This window comes from Urocampus carinirostris, chromosome 13 (assembly GCF_059441175.1).
Source record: "Urocampus carinirostris isolate Australia breed hairy pipefish chromosome 13, RoL_Ucar_1.0, whole genome shotgun sequence".
Lineage (NCBI taxonomy): Eukaryota > Metazoa > Chordata > Actinopteri > Syngnathiformes > Syngnathidae > Urocampus > Urocampus carinirostris.
This window is the reverse complement of record NC_142361.1, coordinates 1,830,954-1,857,294: the sequence shown is the minus strand read 5'-3', so window position 1 is coordinate 1,857,294 and position 26,341 is coordinate 1,830,954. Positions and strand designations below refer to the sequence as shown.

The 26,341-nt window shown below is 37.2% G+C and overlaps 1 protein-coding gene across 1 annotated transcript; it reads right to left on the bottom strand.

Annotated features, from left to right (window-relative positions):
* Window positions 1-509: 509 nt before the first annotated feature.
* LOC148353474 (myelin and lymphocyte protein-like) lies at window positions 510-25,943 on the bottom strand. The gene is made up of 4 exons (XM_088351388.1): window positions 25,672-25,943; window positions 6,207-6,371; window positions 3,598-3,771; window positions 510-677 (listed from the first exon to the last, which is right to left on the bottom strand). The coding sequence occupies exons 1-4, from the start codon at window positions 25,756-25,758 to the stop codon at window positions 603-605; spliced, it is 501 nt and encodes a 166-aa protein (XP_088207514.1). The 5' UTR covers window positions 25,759-25,943; the 3' UTR covers window positions 510-602.
* Window positions 25,944-26,341: the final 398 nt, after the last annotated feature.

Below are 26,341 nucleotides of genomic sequence, written 5' to 3'. Positions count from 1 at the left end.
AAATTAAAAATATTGCCTCTTTTCAAGTACATTTTAAGATGTGTGTATTTTTTATGTAGGTTGATGAAATATCTAAAATTATATTAAGTATAAGAGATTATTAATATTTATTATTATTTATTATTAAAATGTTGTGCTAAAATGATAGAATATTAGGGACTCGCTAAATATTTTGCTGTTATCCACTTTTATAATATTTTAAATATTGCAAATTCATATTTTAATTAGCTGAAGTTTTTTTTTTTCTTACATTTCATCATCATGGTAAATTGTGTAAAACATATTGTATCATTGTTCAATATTTTTGTACCAATCTTAAAATTGTGTCTCAAAAAATGTGGGGTCAAATTAGAAATGACTTTTCGTGTGAATAACATATAACGTTTTGTTTGTCGCTCATTCAGTCATGTGACATTTTAAATTTGTAACAGCATATATATATATATATATATATATATATATATATATATATATATATATATATATATATATATATATATATATGTGTGTGTGTATATATGTGTGTGTGTGTGTATAAGTATAAAATATCATTAAGTGGTTCTGTGCTCAGTATGAGACGTCTAGCATTGTTTTTGTCCCCTCTAGGTTCTCTTCCATCGGATGGCGGAGAAGATGGCGTGCAGAAAGTAGAGGAGCGTGGTTACGTGTGACATCACCTGGAAACATTACACACCATTATCAGCCTCGTGTCAATGCTTTACTCTTTAGGATTTTTTTAATTTCATGAATCAATTTAGTTTTGTGAGACAAAAACAGGTTGGCTAATCAAATATTCATGTAAAAGTGTGTTAACATAAAGATTATATATTGACCTAAAACTAACTAACTCAAAACTTTCTTAGAGGGGTCTGTAATTGTCATTGTAGGTGCATGTCCACTGTGAGAGAGATAAACTAAAAATAAAAATCCAGAAATCACAATGCATGATTTTTTAACAACTTATTTGTATGATACAGCTGCAAATATGTATTTGAACTTGTGTGTATCATCTAGAATTCTGACCATGAAAGACCTGTTAGTCCGCCCATTAGAAGTCCACCTGCACTCCATGTATCATCCTGAACCAGGTGTACCTGTTTGAGGTCGCTAGCTGCATAGAGACACCTGTCCACACCATGCAATCAGAAAGACTTTAACTTGTAACATGGCGAAGACCAAAGAGCTGTCCAAAGACACCAGAGACAAAATTGTACACCTCCACAAGGCTGGAAAGGGCTACGGAGCAATTGCCAAGCAGCTTGGTTAAAAAAAATGTCCACTGATAGAGCAATCATTAAAAAAATGGAAGAAGCTATACATGACGGTCAATCTTAATCGGAGTGGAGCGCCATGCAAGATATCACCTCGTGGGGTCTCAATGATTCTAAGAAAGGTGAGGATTCAGCCTGGAACTACACGACAGGAGTTGGTCAATGACCTGAAAAGAGCTGGGAAAACATTTTCCAAGGTTACTGTAGGTAATACACTAAGACGTCATGATTTTAAATCATGCAAGGCATTAAAGGTTCCCCCGCTTAAATCAGCACATGTCAAGGCCCATCTAAAGTTTGCCTATAACCATTTGGATGATACAGAGGAGCTATGGAAGAAAGTTTTGTGGTCAGTTGAGACCAAAATGGAACTTTTTGGTCATAATTCCATTAAGCGTGTTTGGAGGAAAAAGAATGAAGAATACAATCCAAAGAACACCATCCCTACTGTGAATCATGGGGGTGGTAGCAACATGTTTTTGGGGTGTTTTTCTCAGCATGGCATAGGACGAGTGCACTGCAGAGGATACCTGGGACGTGTATTGTGAGATTTTGGGGAACAACCTCCTTCCCTCAGTCAGAGCATTGAAGATGGGTCGTGGCTCGGTCTTCCAACACGACAACGACCCAAAGCACAAAGCCAGGAAAACCAAGGATTGGTTCATAAGAAGCATATCAAGGTTCTAGCATGGCCCAGCCAGTCTCCAGACCTGAACCCAATTGAAAATATTTGGAGGGAGCTCAAATTCCGTGTTTCTCAGCAACAGCCCAGAAACCTGTCAAATCTAGAGAAGATCTGTGTGGAGGAGTGGGCCAAGATCCCTCCTGCAGTGTGTGCAAACCTGGTGAAAGACTACAGGAAACATTTTACCTCTGTAATAGCAAAAAAGGCTACTGTACCAAATATTGACATTCTTTTTCTCAGTTGTTCAAAAACTTATTTGCAGCTCTATCACAAAAATAAATCGTTGAAAAATCATGCATTGTAATTTCTGGATTTTTATTTTTAGTTTAACTCTCTGACAGTGGACATGCACCGACGACTAAAATTTCAGACCCCTCCATGATTTCTAAGTAGGAGAAATAGCAAATTAGCAGGCTGTTCAACTACTTGTTTACTTCACTGTATATCCTCCACAATTTTTTTAAAGTGCAGTTTCTCTATAAAGATACCGCAGTCCTTTTCATTCCTACACAGTGCCCTTGTTTAATCCTGAGTGGTGATTGACAGCCACCAATTCATACATTGCCTGCTACCGCATCCTACTTGCCAGGCATGAGAGTGGGCCAAATCTCAGAAGCAAAATGTATCAGAGGAAAACAGGAGGCGCAGCGTTGTCTGTACTTTTTTTCAACTAAAGAAAAGGACAATGCCAGGTGTAATTCTTGTGGTCAAGTGGTCCAATAGCTTTGGCAACTCCCCAAATTTACATAAATACTTGAAAAAAGGTGAGACAATTGACACTTTATCTGTATTACTAACTTTATTTTTAAAACATTGTTCCGTGGATGGTATTTTCTCTTGTCTAGTTGATATTGTAATCCATTTTTTTTTTGTTTTTATTTTTTGTTTGCTTTATTGGTTTGACCCTCTTGGCTTTGTTCTGCACCAATATTATCAGCAAAATTTGTATTGTTCAGGCGATGGTGTACTTGTAATCCTGTGCAGTCCTTTGAGAGATCTTGTGATTAAGGGCTATACAAATAAATGTGACTTGACCTATACTGTTTAAGGTTGCAATGTTGTTATTTTATTAAAAAAAAAAAAGAAATCTTTGGGATTTGTTTATCATAATTTTAAACTAATTTAAGAAGGGGTGAGGGGTTTTAAATATTAATTGTAGAAGACATTTCCAAGGAAAAATATATCGGTCGGATCTGTACTACTATGTATTTACATGGATCGGATCGATACCAAAATTCCCAGTATCACGCACTCCTAGTCTCGAGTTGTTATTGCTTAAATTGAAAAACCGCAAAAATGTTTTGAATACATTGTAGGTGTTTTCAAGAGATAGTGTTGGCAGGTATGATTAACATATTTCAGTTGTTGAATGAAAGCCATTTATTATGTGAACATTTTTATCATTTATCATTATGACTTTTTCATTATGTTGCAGCATCCTAAACCCAATCAAGTCAAGTCAAATTTATTTATATAGCCCTTAATCACAAAAATGTCTCAAAGGACTGCACAGGATTACAATGATACAATTACCTGATCTTAAACCCAAGTAAGAACTTTGAATGAAGGGGTGGAGCTATCTTTAATTAGGCCTTATTTGAAAAAGAAACGTTTCGTGTGAATTTGTGTGCAATATCCCACCACGGCGGCTATGTCCAGCCTGTAGTTTTTGAGGCCTTCTCCGACGAGGGGCACGAGTGATAGGGTGCCCCCCGAATTGACGGTGAATCCCCAGCCTTTGAGCACCGTGATGTAGGCCAGGACAACAGAGGCGCTCAAGTAGAAGACCACTGCCAAGAAATGGTAGAATGTGTCCTGCCAGGGAGATAGGAGTATTGTACATTTTTTTAATGCATTCACTCCATATATGGAACATTACATAAATGTTAAAGTTGAGTAAAGTATTTCCTTACTTTAAAAAGTATTGTCATCTCGTGATCTACTCAAGTCAATCAAGCATTTGCCTGTAGAGCAGGGGTCTCAAACTTACAGCCGGGGGACAATTGCGGCCCCCAGGATGATAGTTTGAGGCCCCCACCTTAATATGACTGAACATGTTGTAATATAATAGAGGAGCTGCTCAGGTTCTGGTGAGAGGAGAATCCAAAATTGAAATGGTTGCATCTTCTAATCAAAATGAATGTCTCTTTTCTCTTATTGTGTTTTATTCAGAGATGCTAGAGATGATAGACCGAATACAGGGTAAAGACCACGGAAATGAAATGATGGCAGTGGTAGTGCAGTCAAGACGAGATGGGCAGAATATTTTGAGGAGTTGCTGAATGTGGGGAATGGGAGAGAAGTGAGAGTCAAAGTGATCGTTGGTATGGGGAAAATGCCCTTGTTGGGTTATTTAAATGTGAAACCTGTGAAAACATGGGAGGTGCACGGGGCAGTCAAAGAAATGAAACGGGGAAGGTGCTTGGGTTGGATTGTTGTACTGCTGAATGCTTGAAGAAAGGTGGCACGGCTATGATTGACTGGTTAGTACGCCTGTTGAATGTATGCTTTTCAAGTGGTGTGGTTCCTGTTGATTGGTGTAGTGCATGTGTGGTGCCATTTTATAAAGGTAAAGGTGATAAGTATGAAATGTAGCAATTCGAGAGGTATCATTTTGTTGTCCGTTCCGTATGGAAGAGTCTTGATTAAGAGAGTGACAGGAAGAACGGGTGAGGTGTGGTTTCAGGAAAGAAAGAGGATGTGTGGGTCAGGTGTTTGCAGTAAGACAGGTGTGTGAGAAATATTTTGCAAAAGATAAGGATGTTTGTTTTGCTTTCAGGACTTGGAAAAGGCGTATGACAGATTCGATAGAGAGGCGCTGTGGCAGGTGATGGTAATGCATGGAGTGGGTGGAAAGTTGTTGGAAGCATTGTAGCGATTTTATGTGAACAGCAGAGCATGTGTAAGAGTAGGGAGTGAGACAAGTGAGTGATTCCCTGTGTTGACTGGTGTGAGACGGGTGTGTGAGGTCACCATGGCTGTTTAATGTGTGCATGGATGGTGTCGTGAGAGAGTTAAATGCAAGAGTATTTGGCAGAGGTGTAGAGATAATGGATAACAGTGGAACGGTGTGGCAGGTAAGTCAGCTGTTGTTTGCAGATGACACAGCGCTTGTGGCTAATTCTGTGGAAACATTGAGAAGGGTGGAAATGGAGTTTAGAAGAGTGTGTGATAGGCGCAAGTTCTGAATGAATGTTGGGAAGAGTAAGGTGATAAAGTGTTCACGTGATGGAGTGGGCATAGCGTTGGAAATAAGGTTGAATGGACAGGTGCCGGAAGAAGTTGAAAGCTTTAAGTACTTGGGTTGTGATGTGGCTGCAGGTGATGTAATGGAGTGTGAAGTATTGCACGGAGTTAATCAAGGAAGCAAGGTTTTGGGTGCTTTGAGGAGAGTGATGAGTAACAAGAATATGAGTATGGATGCTAAGAGAGGACTATATGAGAGTGTTATTGTACTGACGGTGTTGTATGGCGCAGAGACTTGGAGCTTGAATAGAGATTTGAGAAGGAAATTAAATGTTTTTGAGATGAAGTATTTAAAAAGTATGTTAGGAGTGGATAGATTGATAAATACAATTGTGACAGACAGAACTGGAATAATAGCAGAACTGAGAAAGTGTGTGGATGAGAGAGTACTTATTTGGTTTGGACACATGGAGAGGATGAATGAGGAGCGAATGTTGAAGAGGATCTACAGAGCAGAAGTAAATGGAAGGAACCCAAGATGAAGGCCGCGATTGACGTGGATGGATGGTGTTATGTGTGCACTGGAAAAAAGAGGTCTAAATGTAGTGGAAGCTAGAGCTCTGGTTGGTGATAGGAATGAGTGGAGAGGTGTTGTGAAAGGATAGTGGGGTATTTGGATGTGTTCTAAGGGATGGACAGGGCACCTGCATGATACGGCTGGGGTAAACCAGTGAAAGCTGTCGGGCCCTGCTGTTGAACAGAAGAGTGTGTTGTGTCACCCTGACCCTAATGACAAGGCCGCTTTCTTGTGTCCCATTTCATCTGGAGGGATGGAAGCATGACCAACTTGGGTGCCAAGGTGCTTAACTTGTTTGGGTGTTTGGGCATTTGGTTTGGCAATGGTCAATTTTTTGTTGTTTTTTTTCTACTTTTTTCCTTTTTTCTTTTCTTTGTTTTTGTGTATGTGTTTACCCTGCTGTCGGTCACCCCTCTCAAGGGATATGATCAGGGTAGATAATAGCAACAACACTTGAATCAACCACAAGAGGAGGGGCTTATCTTACCAGTGCGGGACAGACGCTGCTCTGATTGGCTCCACACAGGAAGAGGCAAAACCAGAGGGTGGTGAATACGAAGCAGAAAACAGACACAAACATGACCCAGCCAAGAGGGTGGTCCGGATACACACGAGTGGATGCTACCAGGATCCAAACCAGACCGCCAAACACCTGTTATAATGGGAAAAGGTTTTAGACCAATTTTAAAGGTTTAAAGGGACACTGTGAAATGTTTGACCACTCGATGATGCTCTATTGTTTATTACAAATAAATACACGTGCGACATAGCCCAAGGAAGACTACAGTCAATTGCAGGTGTCTCCAATCTTTTTCAAGCGTCAGGCTGCTATTTGCTACTTATTAGTGCAAAGGGTACCCAATTTGTCATACATTTCTAAAATAAAAACGTATCTTGTACTACTTACTTTGTTTTTACTATGTTATTACTGGGTTAATTATTGCAAGTGAAAATAAGAGATAAAAGATAGAAAGAAGGAAAAAGAAAGACAGAGAATGAAAGCGTGAGGGAAAAGAAAGAGAAAAGGGAGAGAAAGACAGAGAGAGCAAAAAAAAAGGAAAGACAGAGAGAGAAAGAGAGACAGAAAAGGAGGGGGCTGGGGGGGCCGAAGGACGTGACAGCTCTGGTAAAAAAAGCTGTCTCTCAGTCTGTTTGTGGTGGTGCGGGTACTCGTGTAGCACTTTCCTGATGGAAGCTGTACTAATAATCTGTAGCTCCAAGGAGTTCCAGAAAGTTACCTCACTTGGATGTTTTGAACCGCGTCAAATGATTGTATCATGTATTGCCTTAATGTGGTCTACCAAATAGAGTCAAAGATCAGAGTTTAACCAAACAAAGAACTACACCTAAGCTAAGGACCCTGCCCTTTGGTTCCTGGTCCATAAAAATGTGAGATCCTCATTGGAATGTGAAGTCTCTGTGTAAAAAAGTAACAGCACAATAGGTAAGATCGGGCCTAAAAAAGTCCAATCTGACCCGACCCAGACCTGCGGCCATTAAAGCCCAGCCCCAGCCTGACAAATTAACATGATTTGCAGGACTGAGCCCGGAACAAACCCAAAATTTCATATTTGGTTTCTGAAGACTCGGGAGGAGGAGAAGTGATTTATGATAACAAATTTGAACCTGTCTTTGTAATGGAATCAAAGTTAAACAAGACTGTTTAAACATTTATATCTTTTATATTTCTGTGTCTGCAAATGTTACATTAACGAGCAATTTTTCCTTATTCACGGATTTTGTTAGGGAGTTGACTGGAACATTTTAAGGCCATCCCGTCGTTTTGACACGTTGAAAAACTACCATAAACTACAGCAGCAGAACGTCCTTAAGAATCGAGAGTGCATCACTTTAAGAGAGTGTGAGAGGCAGAGAGACAAAGAAGAACAACGATGGGTGGATGATTTGGATGGATAATTACAAATAAAAGTCAGTAAGAGAGAAGCCCGGCCCGACCCGACCGCAATGATTGAACTTTTGGGGTCAGGCTTGGGCTTAAGATTTTACCACTGACCAGCACATCCCAGCAACCAGCAACTCTGCACCTGAATGTTGGTATCGATCCGACCCTGTGCTGTCAAATTTGATGGCACAACAGTTGACTTTTTTTTTTTTAAATATTATTCGAATCAATAATGTTGAAGGGGTCATAAATAGCAATCAATGTTCCTGAGAAGCCTTGTGTTGTATATATATATATATATATATATATATATATATATATATATATATATATATATATATATATATATATATATATATATATATATATATATATATATATATATATATATATATATATATATATATATATATATATATACACATATGTATTTATTTATTTATTAGTTTTTACAACCGAGTATTTCAATTAAGTTGTTTTTTTACCACTAGGAGGCACCAAATAATTCACAATATCCCAAAGGCGAAAACATAAAATCGTTTTAAATACATTATTTTGAGTTTAAAACTAATAAGCAAAAATTCAAGTGTTAAATAATGTAATTAATTAAAGAAAACAGAAGTAGGTACACACCTCACATTTTTGCAGGGATTTAATTATAATGTTACATAGAACAATGAGGAAACAGCTTTGACATAATGAAAAGAAGTCTGTGTAAGGCTTATATTGCAGAGTAATCCCCCCCCCTTAAAAAACTCAAAATATAGCCATCCATAACTAAAACCTTGGCAACAAAAGTGAGTACACCTCAAAGGGACTACACCTCTATATGTCCAAACAAAGCACTGCTTGTCATTTTCCCTTCAAAATGCCATGTGACTTGTTACTCTTACGAGGTCTCTTACTAGGGTGCAGGCGTGTTCAATTTGAAGTACAGTCTCTCATACTGGTCACTGAAACTCAACATGGCACACTATGGCAAGGAGCTCTCTAGGGACCCTTAAAATTAATTGTGGCACTACATAAGGCTGCCCAAGGCTACAAGATGATTGCCAACACCCTGAAGTTGAGCATTTCAAAAAATCTGGATGTGCTCATAACAGCTTCGTTGTGTTGGTTCAACGAAGCTGAGTGAATGTGTACAGCGTGAGATCCAAATGCTATCTAAGAAAGATAGGGGCAGGATTGCAGTCAGGATTGCTGCAGAGATTGAAGAGGTGGGGGGGTCAGCCTGGAAGTACTCAGACCATACACTGTAGGAACTTTCACTTTAGAGGGTACTCACTTATTTTGCAAAGGGGTTTAATTACTCTTGGCTATATTTGTTGTTGTCTTTTTGAGGGTTAACATAAACTACACTGCTATAATAGCTTTACACAGACTACCTTTCACTGTGTCAAAGTGATGTTTCTTACGTGTTGTTCTACTAAATACTTGAATTAAATATCAGCAGAAATGTGATGGATGTGCTCAGTATTGTGCCATGCTGTATAAGTTTATCAGGTTGTATTATCGCTCTAAGTAGGATGTTGTTTTTACATGGGCAAATTATTTTGCTGATTTTAAGTTTTTTAATTTGTGATTGAATTCATTGGCGAGTAAATAAGAAAGAAAAAAGGGGCAGTGTGTGTTATTTAGTGATAAAAAAACTTATTGATTTTGAAGCAAAAATACATGAAACATCATACAAATGTTTTTCTAAATACTCTTAAGTCAAGAAATGTGTATTAATTTACGTAACATGTAGAAAAAAAAGGAAAAATAATAGTTAGTCTTTGTAGTTTGTTTTCTTCATTGTGCATTGTTGCATTTGGTTGCACTATACAATACAGTGACATCTAGAGGTCAAATATTACACAATGTCCTTAAAAAAACAATGACCTCAAATAGATCTTTGATGTCTATGGCTGTCACTCATAATGAATGGCTAACAGAATTAAAGCAAATAGGTTATCACATGTTATATGAGGGGCTTCAAACAACAACTATTTATTGGTTAATTGCTCGTTAGGATAAGTTTTCTGTTTTTAATCTTGAACACATGCATCTTTCTCTTTTCTTTTTCTTTTTTTCTTTTTTGTCCTTTTTTCTTTTCTTTTCTCATTTTTCTTTTTATGCATTTTATTTTTGTGAACTCATTGGTAGATGTTGTTATTGCACCGGATTTTATTGTTGAAATTATCATCCTTTGGTTGTTCAACTCAGTGATGATGCTACAGCAGAGATGTCAAACCCAGTTTGGCTCTGGTGCCGGATACTGTTAGAGTTTGGTGCCTGCAGTCCTTCTTTTCTCCAAAAGATTGCAGCTTTAACCTGTTTTCCAGTGCCCCTCACTTTTCATCTCCCCAGGTGTTTGCAATTAGACAATCAGCCACATCTACAATAAATACCTCACTTTGCTTAACTGTTTTGATTCCTGAAGATTTTCCCTCACCAAAACAACGAGCTTCACCTTTCATGACATCCTTCTTCAATTCACTCCATGTTCCAGTTTTGCCACTCTAAGATTTGCCAATCCAACCCTTTTCTTAAAAGGATTCCCAAGTCTCCTTTTCAAGATTCTCTCAATCTCAAGATCCCCTTTCAAGTCTCCCTCTCAAGATTTTCCTCCTCGTCCCAAGACCTGCCACTCCAACCATCTTAAAAATATTTCTGAGTCTACTTTCCAAGATATCCCTGTCTTCTCGTGAGTAAAAGTCTTTTGTTGTTTGCGCCGGACAAATACGTACCCGTACAATGTCACCAGTCACTGAAATCCATCAAGCCGCATATCATTGGAAAGTTTAAACTCATGTGATTTAAGATATGATGATCATTCCAAAATACCCTCATAATAGAAACCTCACGATTAGTCTGAAACAAGATACCCGAAAACTACAAAGCCAGCAGAAGTCACCTAAGACATTGGCTTGAAGCAATCAAATTTGATGAAAGTACGCAATCATGGCTTCCTTACATACGCAGGAGTCTAGTAAATCCAACCGTGTCAAAATGATCCGCCTAAAGGCATGGTTGCTTCGTTCAATGTTTCTTCTTGTAATTCGTTCGTTTCATCCCAAAACTCCCCTTAGAAAATAAACAGACTCGTCAGATGACTTTGGGTATACCCGTAGGCCTCTAAGCCTCTGATTGACACCACTCTAGGCCAATAACAGGCTGTTTTTCATGGTCCACAGCCCGCATTCACCCATACGGGCTTGTTTGATAAAAGATGATAAAAGTTTGATTAAAATCCTTTAGATTCGAATATCTTCAGCCAGTAGTAACCAAATCGAGTAATGATGGACACGATGGTTAGCCAATGAAAATTCGAACATCATTTAATTCCATTTTCCGGGGATGTATTTGAATCAGAGACAAAAATAAACATGCACAAGGCAATCCATGATTAACACTTACTCACCATTATTACACGCAAGTGTGCACAATCATTGATTTGACTTCTGGAAAGAGAAGTGAAAATTTTACAACTCGTTCAAGATGTCTATAAAATTGGCCAAAGTAAGATACACTTTTGAAAAGGTTTTAATGTAGCAAAGTGATCGTCTCCAAATTGCCGCTTTTTGAAACGCCAGACCTACCCTTAGAAAAATAACTTGAACACATTGCTTAGTTTTTCAGATTGTGATTAATTTTGACAAGGCACCAGGTAACCTTCAAGCTATTGTCTCACATATTTTCCAAGTAAGGTGCCCATGCAGCACTCATCTGCAGGTATTTAATTGCAAAACAAAATTTAGGTGAAAATAAAAACCTTACATATCTGTGTTCCACATCAGAATACTCAATGTTAGAAGCACTTGCAGTGATGATGTATTTGGGACAAAACGTCAGAGTCGTACCTTTTCAAAAGAGACCAAAACCGTCGATATTCTCCAAACCGTTTAAGAACAGAATTTTAATTACTTCTTGGATTGGAATCATTGGGGTCAAATTAACGTCCCCCTAGTGGGGTTAGACAACATCCCTTATGTCCCACGTTTGGGTCTGTCTGACAACTCGTGACGGATACAGATTTTCTCTTCTGTGGCAGGCCGGATCAGTAAAACCACTCCAAATTGTTAGGTTAGTGATTCAGTATTACGCTTCATCATTTAGTCTACATTAGTAACCTACCCTACTTACTACTTTTTTGATATACTGTACTCTGAAATTCGTGGCAGGACGGATTACTTTATCCAACGGGCTGGATCTAACTTGTGGGCCGTATGTTTGACATGCCTCCATGACAGTCTTTTATTATTATTATTTTTTTATCCAGCACCTCTTATCTGATAATTTGTAGGCGTTCCCCTTGAAGAAAACTCTAATGACTCAACTGGCCTTCAGAAAACCAACGTTGAAGCAAGCACCACTCCCGTCCTTTGACAAACATTTCCATCAAAAGTGCATTAACGTGAACACAATACACAACAATTATTCAACCTGACAGCCTATAAATTAAAGCATGGACAATGTATATTGTATGACGAGATGCAAACGGAAAATCACCATTGTTAGAGTTATAAGTACCCCTTGGTGTGGTCTTGTCCCCATGTGCAATGACTTCCAATTCATTGGGCCAGGGGAAATCTTAGGTTCATATCCGGGGTGGGCAAACTAGACCCCGACAAACAAAAATGGTCAAATTTAAAAAAAATTGTGAGCCTACTTTGTCCCCATTGCCCCTTTGCGTGTCTGGAAGAAAAATACTACAACACTAAATATCAAATGTAGTCTTAAAAAGTTGAAATGAAATACTATACTACCATCTAATCTTGTTTGTCTTCATTCTGATCAGAAAAAAATGCTACTACAGTAAAACTGTGACACAAAAATACTAATGCTACCAAAATACTACTACAGAAATATTAAAAATACTTAAGAAATACCACAAAGATACTAGTATGGAAACACTTCTACAGAAATACTACAAAAATACAACTACAGTAATACAAAAATAATGCCACTTAGCTTTTATGCCGGAAATACTGCAAACATTCTACAGATTTACGATGCATATAGCACTGTAGAAATGCTGTACAATAAAAGTACAGTAATACTATAAATATACTATGGAAATATGACTGAAAAAATACTACAAAAATACAACCCAAGTAATACAACAAATATACAACTAGAAAAATGCAACTGCAGAAATCGAATGCAAATACTACAACATTATGACTACATACATACTACAAAAATACATCTGCAGTAATAATATGGATAAACTTCAATAGAAACTACTACACAAAATGTACTAATGCAGAAATACTATGATGTTGTGGGAGGAATCAAATGGACTGAACAATTCAAGAAAAAGCGAAGTATGTCCGATGCTAGGTTGCTTATATTTTAGTTTATCTAAGCCCATCTTGTCCTTTTATTAAAGAAAAGGAAGTTTTAAAAATGCTACTTCTGGATGGTGCTTGGGTTGAATTTAGAGGTGCTTGAGTATCCCCCCAAAATGGGCTGGTTACACCCATGCATTGTACCCGTTCACTGTGTGAGTGGGTTATGTGGCATTTGGCTGAGGTTTACACTCCGCATTTCAATTGGAAAACTGTTGGTCAATGATTATTGAAGACCTGATCCGCCACATTCCACGTATGTTCGTACCCACTTTCTCATCTTATCTGAAATCCATAGTCAAGAGTTAATGAATAAGTGCAGTAGTTGTGTTCTGCTTCATAAAAACGCACAAATGCAAGTAATCTGTGCAAACAGTGCATTTTTCGTCCCATTTTGGTCTTGTACGGCTCAGTGACTCACAATTGAAGACACACGCTAAATATCAAGGGGGGGAAACCGGAGTATACTTCGGCTATATGGAACTAATTTTTGATATAGGATTTATTGCTGTTTCAGTTTTGTTCTATGCATTTGATCAGAGGTGGGCAAATCAAGCACAAAAACAAGGGTCTCAAACTCTCGGCTCGGGGGCCAATTGTGGCCCCCTGGGTGATAGTTTGAGGCCCCTGCCCTAATATGAAAGTTCAAGAGACAGTCTGTATTATTTTGCCACTGTCACTGAATGTTGTCACACCAAAAAACGAGTACTAAAAGCACAAAATATGGAGTCTAAAAGTGACCAAAACGCGCTATATTACTTTTGAAAAGTAGAGAAATAAAAAAATTCAAAAGAGAAAATAAATAAAAACCAAGAAAAAAGGCAAAATACAGGGAAAAAAAGAGAATTCCTTTCTTTTCTTTCTGTCGTTTTTCTTTCTTTTTCTCAGTTTTCCTTTTTCGCTTTATTCCTTTCCTTTATTGCCTCATTTTCTTTATTTCTTCCCTATTTTTATTCCTTTTTAAAGAAGAAAAACCCCTTCATTTTGTCTTTCTTGAAAAAGGCTTGGAAAAAAAGGCTGCTTTTTGCTCACTTTCAGTGTCTGTAATTTGGAGTCTTCATTGGACTCATTTTGGTTGCACTACACATTACTGTACAGCGACGACTATAAAACACTGCTTGTCTAAGAAAAGCGGAATGTTTCATCAATGCTGTTTTTGTGGATAACCCCATTGTTTAAAACTAGCTTCAGCGGGCCCAAATAGAGTTTGAGACCATTGTTTTAGGTCCGAACATGTTTTTCTCTTATATTAAACAACAATTCAAACTTTAACAGTATTAAAAATAAATATAAACTGTTTCAGAATTAAAGTCAAGAGAGTCCAACCAAAAAAAGTTATGTAAGTAGTAGACACTCAGCAAAAGGAAATAATAGATTTTGAACTTGCAAGAAGAACAAAACCTCTGTTAAAAAAAATCCAACCTATTTCTAATAGCCCTTTCTTTTCATTAAATCAATTTGATCACAGTGGAACCTCGGTTTCCGAACGCCTCTCAGTTCGAACAAATAATCGGAGTTCGAACGCCGGTACGCTAGGGTGCGATTGCCCCCACCCCTCGTGAAGAACTGTTATCACGTGCGGACGTGTTTCGTTTTGCTTTCGCTTTTAATATAGGTGTACCAAGTGTTTTATCCGCTAATTATGCCTCCGAAGAAGGTCGGTGCAAGCAGCAAAGTTGCTACAGGTGAAAAAAGAGGAGTAGTGCGTACAACAATTGTATTTAAGAAAGAAATAATAGCAAAATATGAAGAAGGTGTGCGAGTTTCCGATCTTGGTATACATACAGCATGGCTTCTGCTGACCACCACAAAGGTAAGAAATCCTATTCATAATTCTTTTCTTTACCCTTTGTTTATTTTTACACGTTCATGTTAGCGTAATCTTTCGTACGGAAGATTACAATATCGCGAACGAACGATTAGCCTGGGTTAGCTTTGTTTACGTAAAACATTCAGGGTGTTGTAATGGAGCCCCATTTCCAATGAAGCGCTCGCCACTTGTTGTGGAGACCCGGGTGCTAAATGACGTGTAAACGACCAGATTTTTTCATTTTTACACGTTCATGTTAGCGTAATCTTTCGTACGGAAGATTACGCTAACGCGAACGTACGATTAGCCTAGGTTAGCTTCATGTTTACGTTCATGGTAAACATTCAGGGTGTTGGAACGGATTAAAAATTATTTACCGTATTTTCCGCACTATATGGCGCACCGTGTTATAAGGCGCACCTTCAATGAATGATATATTTTAAAACTTTTGCCATACATAAGACGCACCCCATTATAAGGCGCTATAAGTGCATGCTGGTTTAAGATCAGGTAATTGTGCAATTTTGTAATTGTAATCCTGTGCAGTCCTTCGAGACATTTTTGTGATTAAGGGCTATTTACGGTAAATAAATGTGACTTGACTTGACTACAGTAGAGAATGTAGTTACGTTATGCAACCTCTAGATGTTGCCACGCTAAAGGGAATGTCAACAAAACATTCAAAAAGGTCTAACTTTATTGTTAACAAACGAAGTCAGCTGGCAGTTGCTGTGAAACAGTAGTTCGAGTACGGATGGATAGATTGCATCTTTTCATAAAACGAAAGCACCAAGTAGGACCACCCCTGAATTCTTTAATATTGAGTTCCTGTGCCAGCGCTGTTGCCTTCATACGTATAGTTATCGTACTGACACTTCTGCTTGCCGCTCTTTGTTGAACAACCCACTGTTCAAGTGTCTCCTCTAACTCTGGCCATCTTGCTTTATTGCCACGGAAACTTTGTTGAGTTTTCCTTACTTGGCGGAGCTTATCTTAATCCTTTCTCCACTTCCGTACCATCGATTAATTTATGTTTAACTCTCTCGCTGCCGCTCTATTGCCGTGTTGTGCTGCGTGACTGATCGCCTTGAGTTTAAACTCGGCGTTGTACGCGTGTCTCTTAACAGGAGCCATTTTTTTTTATACAAATGCACGTATGAAAGAGAATCGTTGTTTAATATTTCCCAGTATGCACAGCGCGAAAAATGGAGTCGGCGGCTGTTTCTCGTAGTTGCGAGACCTTGCGAATTTAATATTGAGCCATATATAAGGCGCACTGTGTTATAAGGCGCATGGTCAGCTTTTGAAAAAAAATTAGACTTTTAGGTGCGCCTTATAGTGTGGAAAATACGGTACATTACTTTTAGTGGGGGAAACGATTTCGGTGATTGAACAAATCGGTTTTCGAACAGGGTTCTGGAACTGATTATGGTCGAGAATCGAGGTTCCACTGTATATACAAAAATCGCATCCACCCTAAAAGGTGTGGTAACCAAAGAACAGCAACATGATTGGCCATTGTGACATTAATATCAACCGTGCATAATAGTCAAAATAAGAAATAACTGAGGAATAATTCTTTGTTTCGTTTTTGTCTTTTTTTTTTTCTTACATTTTCCCTTCTTGTTTCCTTTTTCTTGATATATTTTTCTTTTTCTTCATCCTTTTTTATTCTACTTTTCTTCCCTTTATGCATTTTTTGTTTTATTTTACTTTGTTTTTCTTTTATTGTTGTTGCTCTTTTTCCTTTTATTTATTTCTTTGGGGTAAAAAGTTTGTTGTTTCTTTCTTTTTTCCCCCCCTCAAGTTAGCATTATCCCCCGCAATGCAGTAGAGTTACTTAGCTCTTTGAACGTATAAATATTCAAAATTCAATTTGCTTAAAGGGACAACGTGTATTATTTGACCACTGAATGTTACTGTATAATGCACGCCACAAAACAAGTGCTAAAAAGCACAAGAAAAAATATGAACTTTGTATTCTTTGTAGTGTTCGTTTTCGGTTACACAACACAATATAGCAAAATATGGTTGTCTCTTTAAAAGAACCGAATATAATACCAAATATACCTTTATGACGTTCTTGAATTATTTATAAATAAAGGTTTGATTTATCATAAAATTACTGTTGAATGAGTTAGAAAATATTACGGTAAAATAAAAACTTTGTATGGTTAATAAAGCAACTGTTTTTATTATTACTATTATTATAAAAAAAAAAATTGCAGGTTCTCAACTTTTGGGTTTCAATGATCCCTTCAGAATAGTACAGCTGGTAAAATGCATTTATTTATATTCTTGTGTGTCGGTTTTTTGTAAATTTATTTCCATTAAATACACACCTACAATGTTTCATAAATAATTCATAAAATGATAATAAACGTTAAAATATTGCCATCATTTCGGTTTCAATGCTATTATTGTTCTCTCTGATTGCAGAATACTCCTGCATCATTCACATTGTCACATACAGTTACGTTGGAGCTGTCTCAAGCACGAGGATTGCGAGGATGTAAAAATGTTTTGTCATGTACACATTTTCCCAACTGTATATACTCGCATACAAGGCAAATTTACAACTCCAGGTATAAAATAAAATAATATAGAGTATGTTAATGCATTTTTAACAAAAAATTGTTACTCAAACATCGGCCCTACCCTGCTTCTTAATGAAAACAGTCCACGAAGTTTGACACCATCTAACCGTTAACGGATACTTGTTACCCCTTCACTTCGGATGGATTAATTAACGTTTTCACCGACAGCATTTCACATCTTAACCACGTCGTCAAAGCAGAGTTGGCATGTTTTTATGGCCCTACACTTACAAAGTACAACTCACAGTGGCACCATTTCAGGCACAGAGAGAAATAATTTCTCCCTACTGATATTTTCCCTACTGAAATCAGGGAATCATCTTATAGGGAACATTGGTAACTACTAACAGTATCTAATTACTGTTTTTTTGCAACGTGCCCAGCACTGACTATGACATTAGTCTTCATTTTACAAGCTTAAGAAATGCATAGTGCTGATAAGTATGCACGACCTAGCATAGCTTTGCATGGAAACGCACTCTGCCAAAAGGAAAAATGTGGCGTTTGCAACGCTCCGGTCATTTGTTGTCGGCAAACACTGGCCAGGTTTGTCTCAAAACCCGACCAGCCGGTTTTAGAAAGACCGAGACACACACACCGTAAAAGATGCCCGGTTTCGATTTACGTCCACCCCTTCCCACCTCCAATTCTTTAGATTAGATTGCATTTTCCCAGCCAAATAAAGATATCAATTAGGTAAAACATTGTGCACCAAATTTAGACATGGTACATGTAATAAGGACTTTAAAGCATGGTTCTGAATTGTTGATGATAGTTTGAGAACCCTGCCTTAGTATGAAAGTTAAAGGGACATTGTATTATTTTCACACTAAATGTTGCTGAATTGTGTTGTGCCAGAAGAAGACAAAATACAAAGACTCAAACGCACCTTACTTTTTTCACATTTGTAAAGACAAATAAGAAAAGAAAATGGGTAAAAAGGATGAAAAGGGGGAAAATGCAAAACGAAACAAGACAAAAAGTACCACTCAAGAAAAACAAAGAAATAACAAAAAAAGATAAAATGAGAAACAAAAATAAATGAATGATGCAAAGATTAAAACTAAAAAAGGCAAAGGCAAATGAAAAAACAAAACAAGAGGAATAAACACATTTCTTTTTTTCTTTAATTTTCTCAATTTTCATTTTTTGGCTTCTTTTACTTTTCTTTTATTCCATTCATCCATCCATCCATCCATTATCTGCTTATCGTCAGTAGGATCGCGGGGGTGCTGGAGCCCATTCGAGCTAACTTCGGGCAGTGGGCAGGGGACACCCTGAACTGGTGGCCAGCCAGTCGCAGGGCACACGGAGACGGACAACTCAAATGCAATAACATTTGGCAGCATGGGCGTAACCAGCCCATTTTTAGACGTGCCCAAGCACCAAATTCAACTCTAGCACCCCCAAAATGTATAGCATTTTAAAAACTCTTAATAATTCTGTTTGTTTTAATGAGTATTGTGTTAAGTCAAGCCAAGTCATGTTTACTTGTGATGCCCTTAATCACAAGAAATCTCAAAGGGCTGCACAGACCCCTGACTATTACAAACTACAGACTATTTTTGTAGTAGTATTTTTCTACAATTTCGATAGTAGATATGTTGTAGTATATCTATCTGTAGTATTTCTTTCATAATACTTCTGTGAAAGTATTTTGTAGTAGTTTCTTAAAGTTTTTCCATACCAGTATCTTTGTAATATTTTTTTATATACTGTAACTCCATGTGTATTTTGTAGAATTTCTGTTTTAATATTCCTGTAGTAGTATTTTTTTGTATCATAATACTACTGTCACTGTATACTTGGAGTATTCATGTCGTGTTTTTCTAATCAAAATGAAGACAAAATAATATATTAGGTCCCTGTTTTCAAGCACAGCGGCACAGTTCTGAGGTCATAAGATCGAACCTCATGTGTGGAGTTTGCATGTTCTCTCCATGCTTGCGTGGGTTTCCTCTGGGCACTCTGGATTCCTCCCACATTCCAAATTGTCCCTAGGTGTGAATGAACGAGCAAATTTTCTGTCTCTGTGTGCCCTGCGACTGGCTGGCAACCAGCACCCCCATGACCCTACTGAGGATAAGTGGTGAAGATAATGGATTTTTTCAAGCACTAAATACTTTTTTTAGTCTTGTATTAATTTTGTGTATTTTTGTAGTCGTCTGTTTGTTGCAGACACACAAAGCGACAATGTGGAGGAAGTTGGCGCCCAAAAGATGTTTCATTTTTAGTACTATATTTACTATTCTAAACACTGTTATTTTGACTATTCTTGTTTGCCGGGCCAGATGAAAAAACATGACTGGTCACTTGTGAAGTTTTCCTACCCCTGTTCTGAACCTAAAATTTCCCCCGTTTTGCAACAACCATAATTGCTATTTAAAGCCGCAAGAGATGTTTTCAGTTTTGCGCGCTTGTTTAGGGTGGTTACGGCCTTGGGGAATAAACTGTCTCTGAGCCTGTTGTAAAGGTACAAACAACAGAAAAATAAACAACGCTAATGTTTTGCTTGAAAATAGATATTTCTACCATTCAGCAATTTTTTGGGCACACTTCTTCACATGTTACAACAATAATTAAGCCAACCTGACCAGTTGGGGCTTATTTCTCTTACTTTTTTTTTTAACTTGGTTTGTTTAATCAAATGTTATGTTTGTCAACGTTTAACGTGATGAGCCAAAAAGTCAACAGGAGCCTGCTCAAATTTGCTCGGGAAGCACATAACGCGGCAAAGGTGAAATTCACGTTTTAATGTTTCTCCAGTGGTGGGTCGTCAGTGCCTGCAAGTCCTTCTCTGCTGGCCAAAAATATCTGGATTAAGGGATGTTAATTGTAATTTGTCCATGAACACTTGTTAGATAATTCAAATTTGTGTGCCAGCTCCCTTTCATAGCTTTTCCCTGATTGTGCTGCTTTTAGATGTGTGCTTTCATATTTGAGCATTTAACCAATACATTTCAGCTACAACTTGTTGCTAGGCTGAGGAATCTGCCCGGAGGCCTTTACAAACAATTCTGAAGGCTCTGTAGCATAAAATAGGTGTCGATAACACTGTTGGTTTTTGCCAATAAGATTCCTATTTGGTGGCACCAACTCCTGCTAGGAGGCTTAAGGAAATATCAGCTAGGGAGCAATAATGCAACAAAGTCAAAAATCTATGGTTCTACTAAATTATAATAACATTTATTCTTTCACTCTGAAGAACATGTGTCAAACATGCACCCCGCAGGCCAGATCAGATCCACCAAGGGGTTTTTATCCAGCCCGCAAGACAACACTGAGAGGAGCACAATAGAAAAATGAGTTGCAGTTTTAAATATGTCCACCTGATGTCCACCACTTGCAAAGCAACTGTAGTAATAGTGTCTGTCTGTCACACTCTTGCTCTTTGCTTTTTTTTTCTCTATTTTTTTTCCTCTTGCTCTCTTTCTATGACTCTCTCCAATTTTATTTCTTCTCTTTTTTTTTCTTTCTTTCTCTTTTTCTCATTCTCACTCTTTTTCTCTTTCTCATTATCTCTCTCTGTCCTTTTCTCTTCTCTCATTCTTTTGATCTTTCTTCATTCTTTTGATCTTTCTCTTTTCACTCTTTCCTTTTCTCTCCTTTTTTACCCTCAGTCATTCTCTATTGTTCTCTGTATTTTTCCCTCAGTCTCCCAATTTCTGTCTATCTCTTCTTTCTCTTTCTCTTTCACTCTCTTTCTTTCTCTGTCCGAGAGAGAGAGAGACAGAGAAAGAAAGAGACAATCTCCATTGTTCTCTTTTTTTTTACCTCGCTTTCATTTTTTTCTCTTTCTCTCTTCCCCTCTCTATCTCATAAACCTACTAGTCTGACCTCGATTTTTTTTTCTAGCATGTTGCCTTTAGCTAAAATGACTTTGACACCACTTCTCTAGAGTGAACTTTAGAATTACTTTTTTGAAAAAGAATTTTTTGAAAAAAGCAAGCAACAAAACGTTAGTTAAAAGTATTACCCTTTCAGTTCTACAAAAAATAAACTTTAAAATAGCAGTGAACTTTACATTTTGTATGTAAAACACACTATCCCTGAAAAACACAGGAAACAAATTCAAATATTTACAGATGTACAACAAAAGATTAAAATACAAAACAATTTTAACTTTTTTTTACTCAACAAATCCCTGAAAATAAAACATGCATATCGACCGATCTCAAGAGAAAAAAGCATCTTAAAGGGATCAGGCTCTTGATTGGGGAGAGCCAGGTCCTGTCGTTTACTTCTAAGCTCATAGAGCCGGCTCGTTCGCAAACCACACCACGAAAGGCTTAGGCGTTAAATACACGGCCCACCACTGTGTTTTTCTGTGTATGTTTTGTTGTTGCTGTGGCAACTGACTGGACTCAACTGTCAGTGTACTTGTTGTCAAGGTGCCAGGATACTAAGCATGATTAGAATAAATACTACGATACACCATATATACTATACAATACTACTAAAAATATGGAAATGGGTGTACATCAAAAATAAGTTGGGAAGCAGGATCCGTAATAAAGAAATTTGAAGTGCAATGGAGCATTTAAATATGCACAGCTAGAAAAGTCATTCAACAATGCAGAAAAACGAAACTAAATGATTGGATTAAAATATAATGTTCATATTTAAAAGAATTAGAATTTTAGAAAAAGTAAAAGAAAAATAAGTATGACTCCCTTTGAAAACAGAAGGCGGTTTTTCTTGTTTGAGTATGTGAATGTAGTCTCAAAAAGTAAAGGTAAAAATGAATATTTAAATACAAATGAAAATAAAATAAAATAAAAAGAAATAAACTAGTCCTGCTTTTCATTATTCCACATAGTATGTTAAATTGCTCCTTTGTCTGTTTCTTTTGAGTTTGTTTGGGTGGGATTTTGTTGTATTTGTTATGGAAAACTCAAAAGAATGTGAGTTAAAACGTAAAACAAAAACAATCAAATTATCGAAAAAATAATAAGAAATTAATCCCACGTCCATTGTATGAAAGAGAAGCACAGAGCGTCCATTTTGGGAATTATATGAATGTAATGTAAAAAAAAAAATAGAAGTAACTCAAAGTAAACTTGAATATCCAAACACAAATGGAAAGAAAAGAGATAGAAAAAAATGTGTATGTATGTATATGTGTTATGTATGTATATGTATTAGTACTTTATTTTTTATTTATGTGAATGTAATGCAAAAAAAGCTAAAAGTGAACCTGAATATTTAAATAAAAATGGCATAAAAAAAGATTTGTAACAAAAACAGAATTATTTTCAAACAAAATGGAATATTTTATATACTAATGAAGTGAACATCATGTCAGGTAAAGATTGAACAGAAAATCTCATCTCATTAGCTGCACCGCTTATCCTCAGTAGGGTCGCGGGGGTGCTGGAGCCCATCCCAGCAATCATCGGGCAGTGGGCAGGAAAATATTTTTAAAAATTAAAGCAAATAAATAATAATAATAATTAAAACTGTTTGTTTTTTTTTTAAACTAAAGAAATTAATCACAAAAAGAATGTATTTTTAAATAGAATAAAAGAAGAAATAATAAATTTTAACTTAATAAGAATGTAAAAGTAAAAAGAAGTTTAGAAAATTATTTGAACGAACGCATTTTGTATTTCGGTGAAAGATTATTAAAAAAATGTGGTGCATTGTCATTTGAAAAAAAAATCAAATTTGTTTTTTTTTCCAGATCAAAAATGAAATGTGAATTTGAATTTTTGTTTAAAAGTCCAAATAAGATATTTACAAACAAGCTATAGTGCCCAATCCAGTCCAACAACAGCAACAATTTTACATAAGTAAGCGTGAAGAGCATGGTTCGGCAAGCCGAATATTGAAAGAGCAATAACGGACAGAGAAAAAATGAGAAAAAAATGTCTGAAAGTCAAACAAAATTAAAAACTCAAAAAAAAATTTTTAATTGAAAGAAAAGGTGATTCATAAGTAAAAAATAGTCATTCAATATATAATACTCATTCTATAGGAGTCACCAACATTTTTCAAACCTACCTTCTGCTTCTTATTAGAGCAAATGGCATTGATTATGATAGGCAGTTCTTAAATAACAACCTATCTTGTGATAATTACTATGTTTTTACTATATCATTACCAGGTTAATTATTGGAAGAAGGAAGAAAGAGAGATAGATAGGAAAGAAGAAAGAAGAGAAAAGAAAAGAAATAGAAAGAGAAAGAGAGAAGTAAAAAGAAGGGTTAAATAGACTGCGTCAATCACAAAACATGTAGAAAATCACAATGATGGGCACCCGGTTGGAGACCCCTGTTCTAAAGAAAACCATCATTCCAAAAAGACATGTATATTCCCCTCCCGAATCATTTTCCATTTTCAAACACTTCTGAAGAATCTCTAGGGAGCCACTAGGGCACACCCACATTTGACTCTAGAGCAGCAGGTTTCTGAACACCAGTCTCTGGAAACAAAAGACCCACCAGTATTGGGAATAATGCCGTCATAAAGAACGCCATTACGTAACAGCGACATTATTTCAGCTAACTCATTATTTTTTCCGGAGTTACAATGCTGTTACCCTTACTGATGGTCAAAAGTAGATCCAACATGGCGGCGCGTGTGGACGCTGCGGCTAGTTGCTGTCTGGCGAATCTGCCACACTAAATTGTGGAAATTTGGAGGCCTGCCTCACTGAGATGAAAGAGTGGATGTCACTCAATTTCTTGCGTCTTAACTGTAAAAAGACCGAAATGTTAGTTATTGGTCCATCTAAATGCCGTGACTTACTCTCAAAAACTACTGTGAACATTGACAAATGTCACATCACACAGAGTGACTAACTTAAAAATTTAGGTGTCATATTTGACCACGATCTGTCCTTTCAAACACATGTGAAGAAAATTACTAAAACCGCTTTCTTCCATCTTCGCAAGATTGCTAAAATTCGTCCTATACTGTCTCAGTCGGATGCGGAGATTATAATTCACGCGTTTGTTACCTCCCGTCTCGATTACTGTAATGCACTACTCTCCGGTCTCCCGAAGTCCAGAATCAAGAGGCTTCTGCTGGTACAAAATGCACCAGCGAGGCTATTAACTAGGACAAAAAAGTCCGATCACATCACGCCGATTTTGGCTAACCTGCATTGGCTCCCTGTTAGCCTAAGATGTGATTTCAAGGTTCTCTTAGTATTATACAAAATCATATATGGACTTGCTCCCTCATATCTTTCACATCTGATTTCCCCCTATGTTCCGGTCAGAAGCCTTCATTCTGAGAGCACCAGTGTTCTGGTGATCCCAAGAGCCAAGAAGTGCTCCGCTGGTTCGAGAGCGTTCTCCCTCCGAGCACCGGTGCTGTGGAATGCTCTTCCCCCTGAGATCCGTTCTGCAACCTCAGTGGAAATGTTTAAATCTAAGCTTAAAACACCCTTCTACTCTATAGCATATGAATAACCTATACTTTTCTTGGACAATATCTCTGTATTTGTGATTGCAACATCCTTTGCTGTCTGGTAATCCTGAAAGGGGGATGCGGTCCCTTCTCAAGGTTTCTTCATTTTCCCCATGTTGAGGTTTTTGAGTTTTTCCTTGCCCTCATGTTGGTTCCAGATCAGGGGATGGTGTAATCATAGTCTGAAAAAATAGTCTGTGTAATAACCTGTGAAGCCCTTTGAGACTCTTTGTGATTAAGGGCTATACAAATAAAAATGACTTGACTTGACTTAAAACACATTGAGTAAAGTAAACCATAACATACAGCTGTAAACATTAAGGGAAACACTGCAAAGGCTCAGTGTCAATGTGGGATTATAGGTAATGTCGTTTTTTGTTATTGACTTTTGTTGTGAACAAAATATTTGAAATGCACTTGCCTATTTATACTTGACCAGTTGTCTCAGGTTGTGAGAATTTGTTTTTTGTTTACAGTGCAGTGTAAACGCACTTTATATTGTTTTACAATTGACTTTTGTTGTGAACAAAATACCTGAAGTACAGTAGGGTGTGTCTACCTGACCAGTTGTCTCAGGTTGTAAGAGTTAGATATAATTTATTAAACCCACTTCATATTGTTTACTGCTGATATTTATTTTATTGATTATTGTTTACCGTTTCTTTTTGTTGCACTTCAAGTGAAGGATAAATCTGTTGCTGGTGAAGTCAATAAATATTACGCGTTTCTATAAGTACGGAAATAGTTAAATTCCTTCAAAACAACTGTAGTAACTTTGACTATAGAGTAATTCTGAAACTGTTACTTTTTGGAAGTAGTGAGTAACTATAACTAATTACTTATTTCAAAGTAACATGCCTAACACTGTGAGCCACACAAACAGATGAACTTACAAATTCGGGGATGAAGAACAAGTCAGGGATGCTGGTGAAGATGCCACCGCCAGTAGGCAGAACATCTCCTGAGGTGGTAGAAGCCATCGTCCAAGTCGCACTTTGCGCGTTTTTCGACCTTTGTGTGTTTTCTTGGTTGTGTCTCCGGCTGCAGAATGAGGTGTGTTACCTCTTTTAATATGCTTTTCAGGTAAAATCCGCCTCCTCCACCTCCTCCATTACTTCTTGCACCACCTACCCTCCGCCTACCACAAATGTGTCTTCAAGGCGCTTGTGTGCACTTGTGTGTCTGTGTTTGTGTAGGGAAGAGCCACTAAAAGGCAAAGTTGCTGTTTACATACATACAGAAAAAGTGATTGAGAGGCAAATTGTGCATGTGGGGCATGGAAAGGAGAAGCTTTTTTGGTTTTGCTTAAGGGTAATCCTAAATTCCTCAACTTGCAAAACATGAGGAAATAATACCTGTTTTTTTGCACAATATCTATATAATATCGGTATACTCCAAATATTTTCTGAGATAATACATTTTTTTTTGTCTTTGTCAACCTGAGATGTGACGTAAACAGTGTTGGAAATAACTGACGGTCAAAGGCAGTGCGTTACTTTTAATAAAGCATCTTTCTGTTTTCCTCAGAGTTGTTGCGTAAATATATCCATCCATCCATTATCT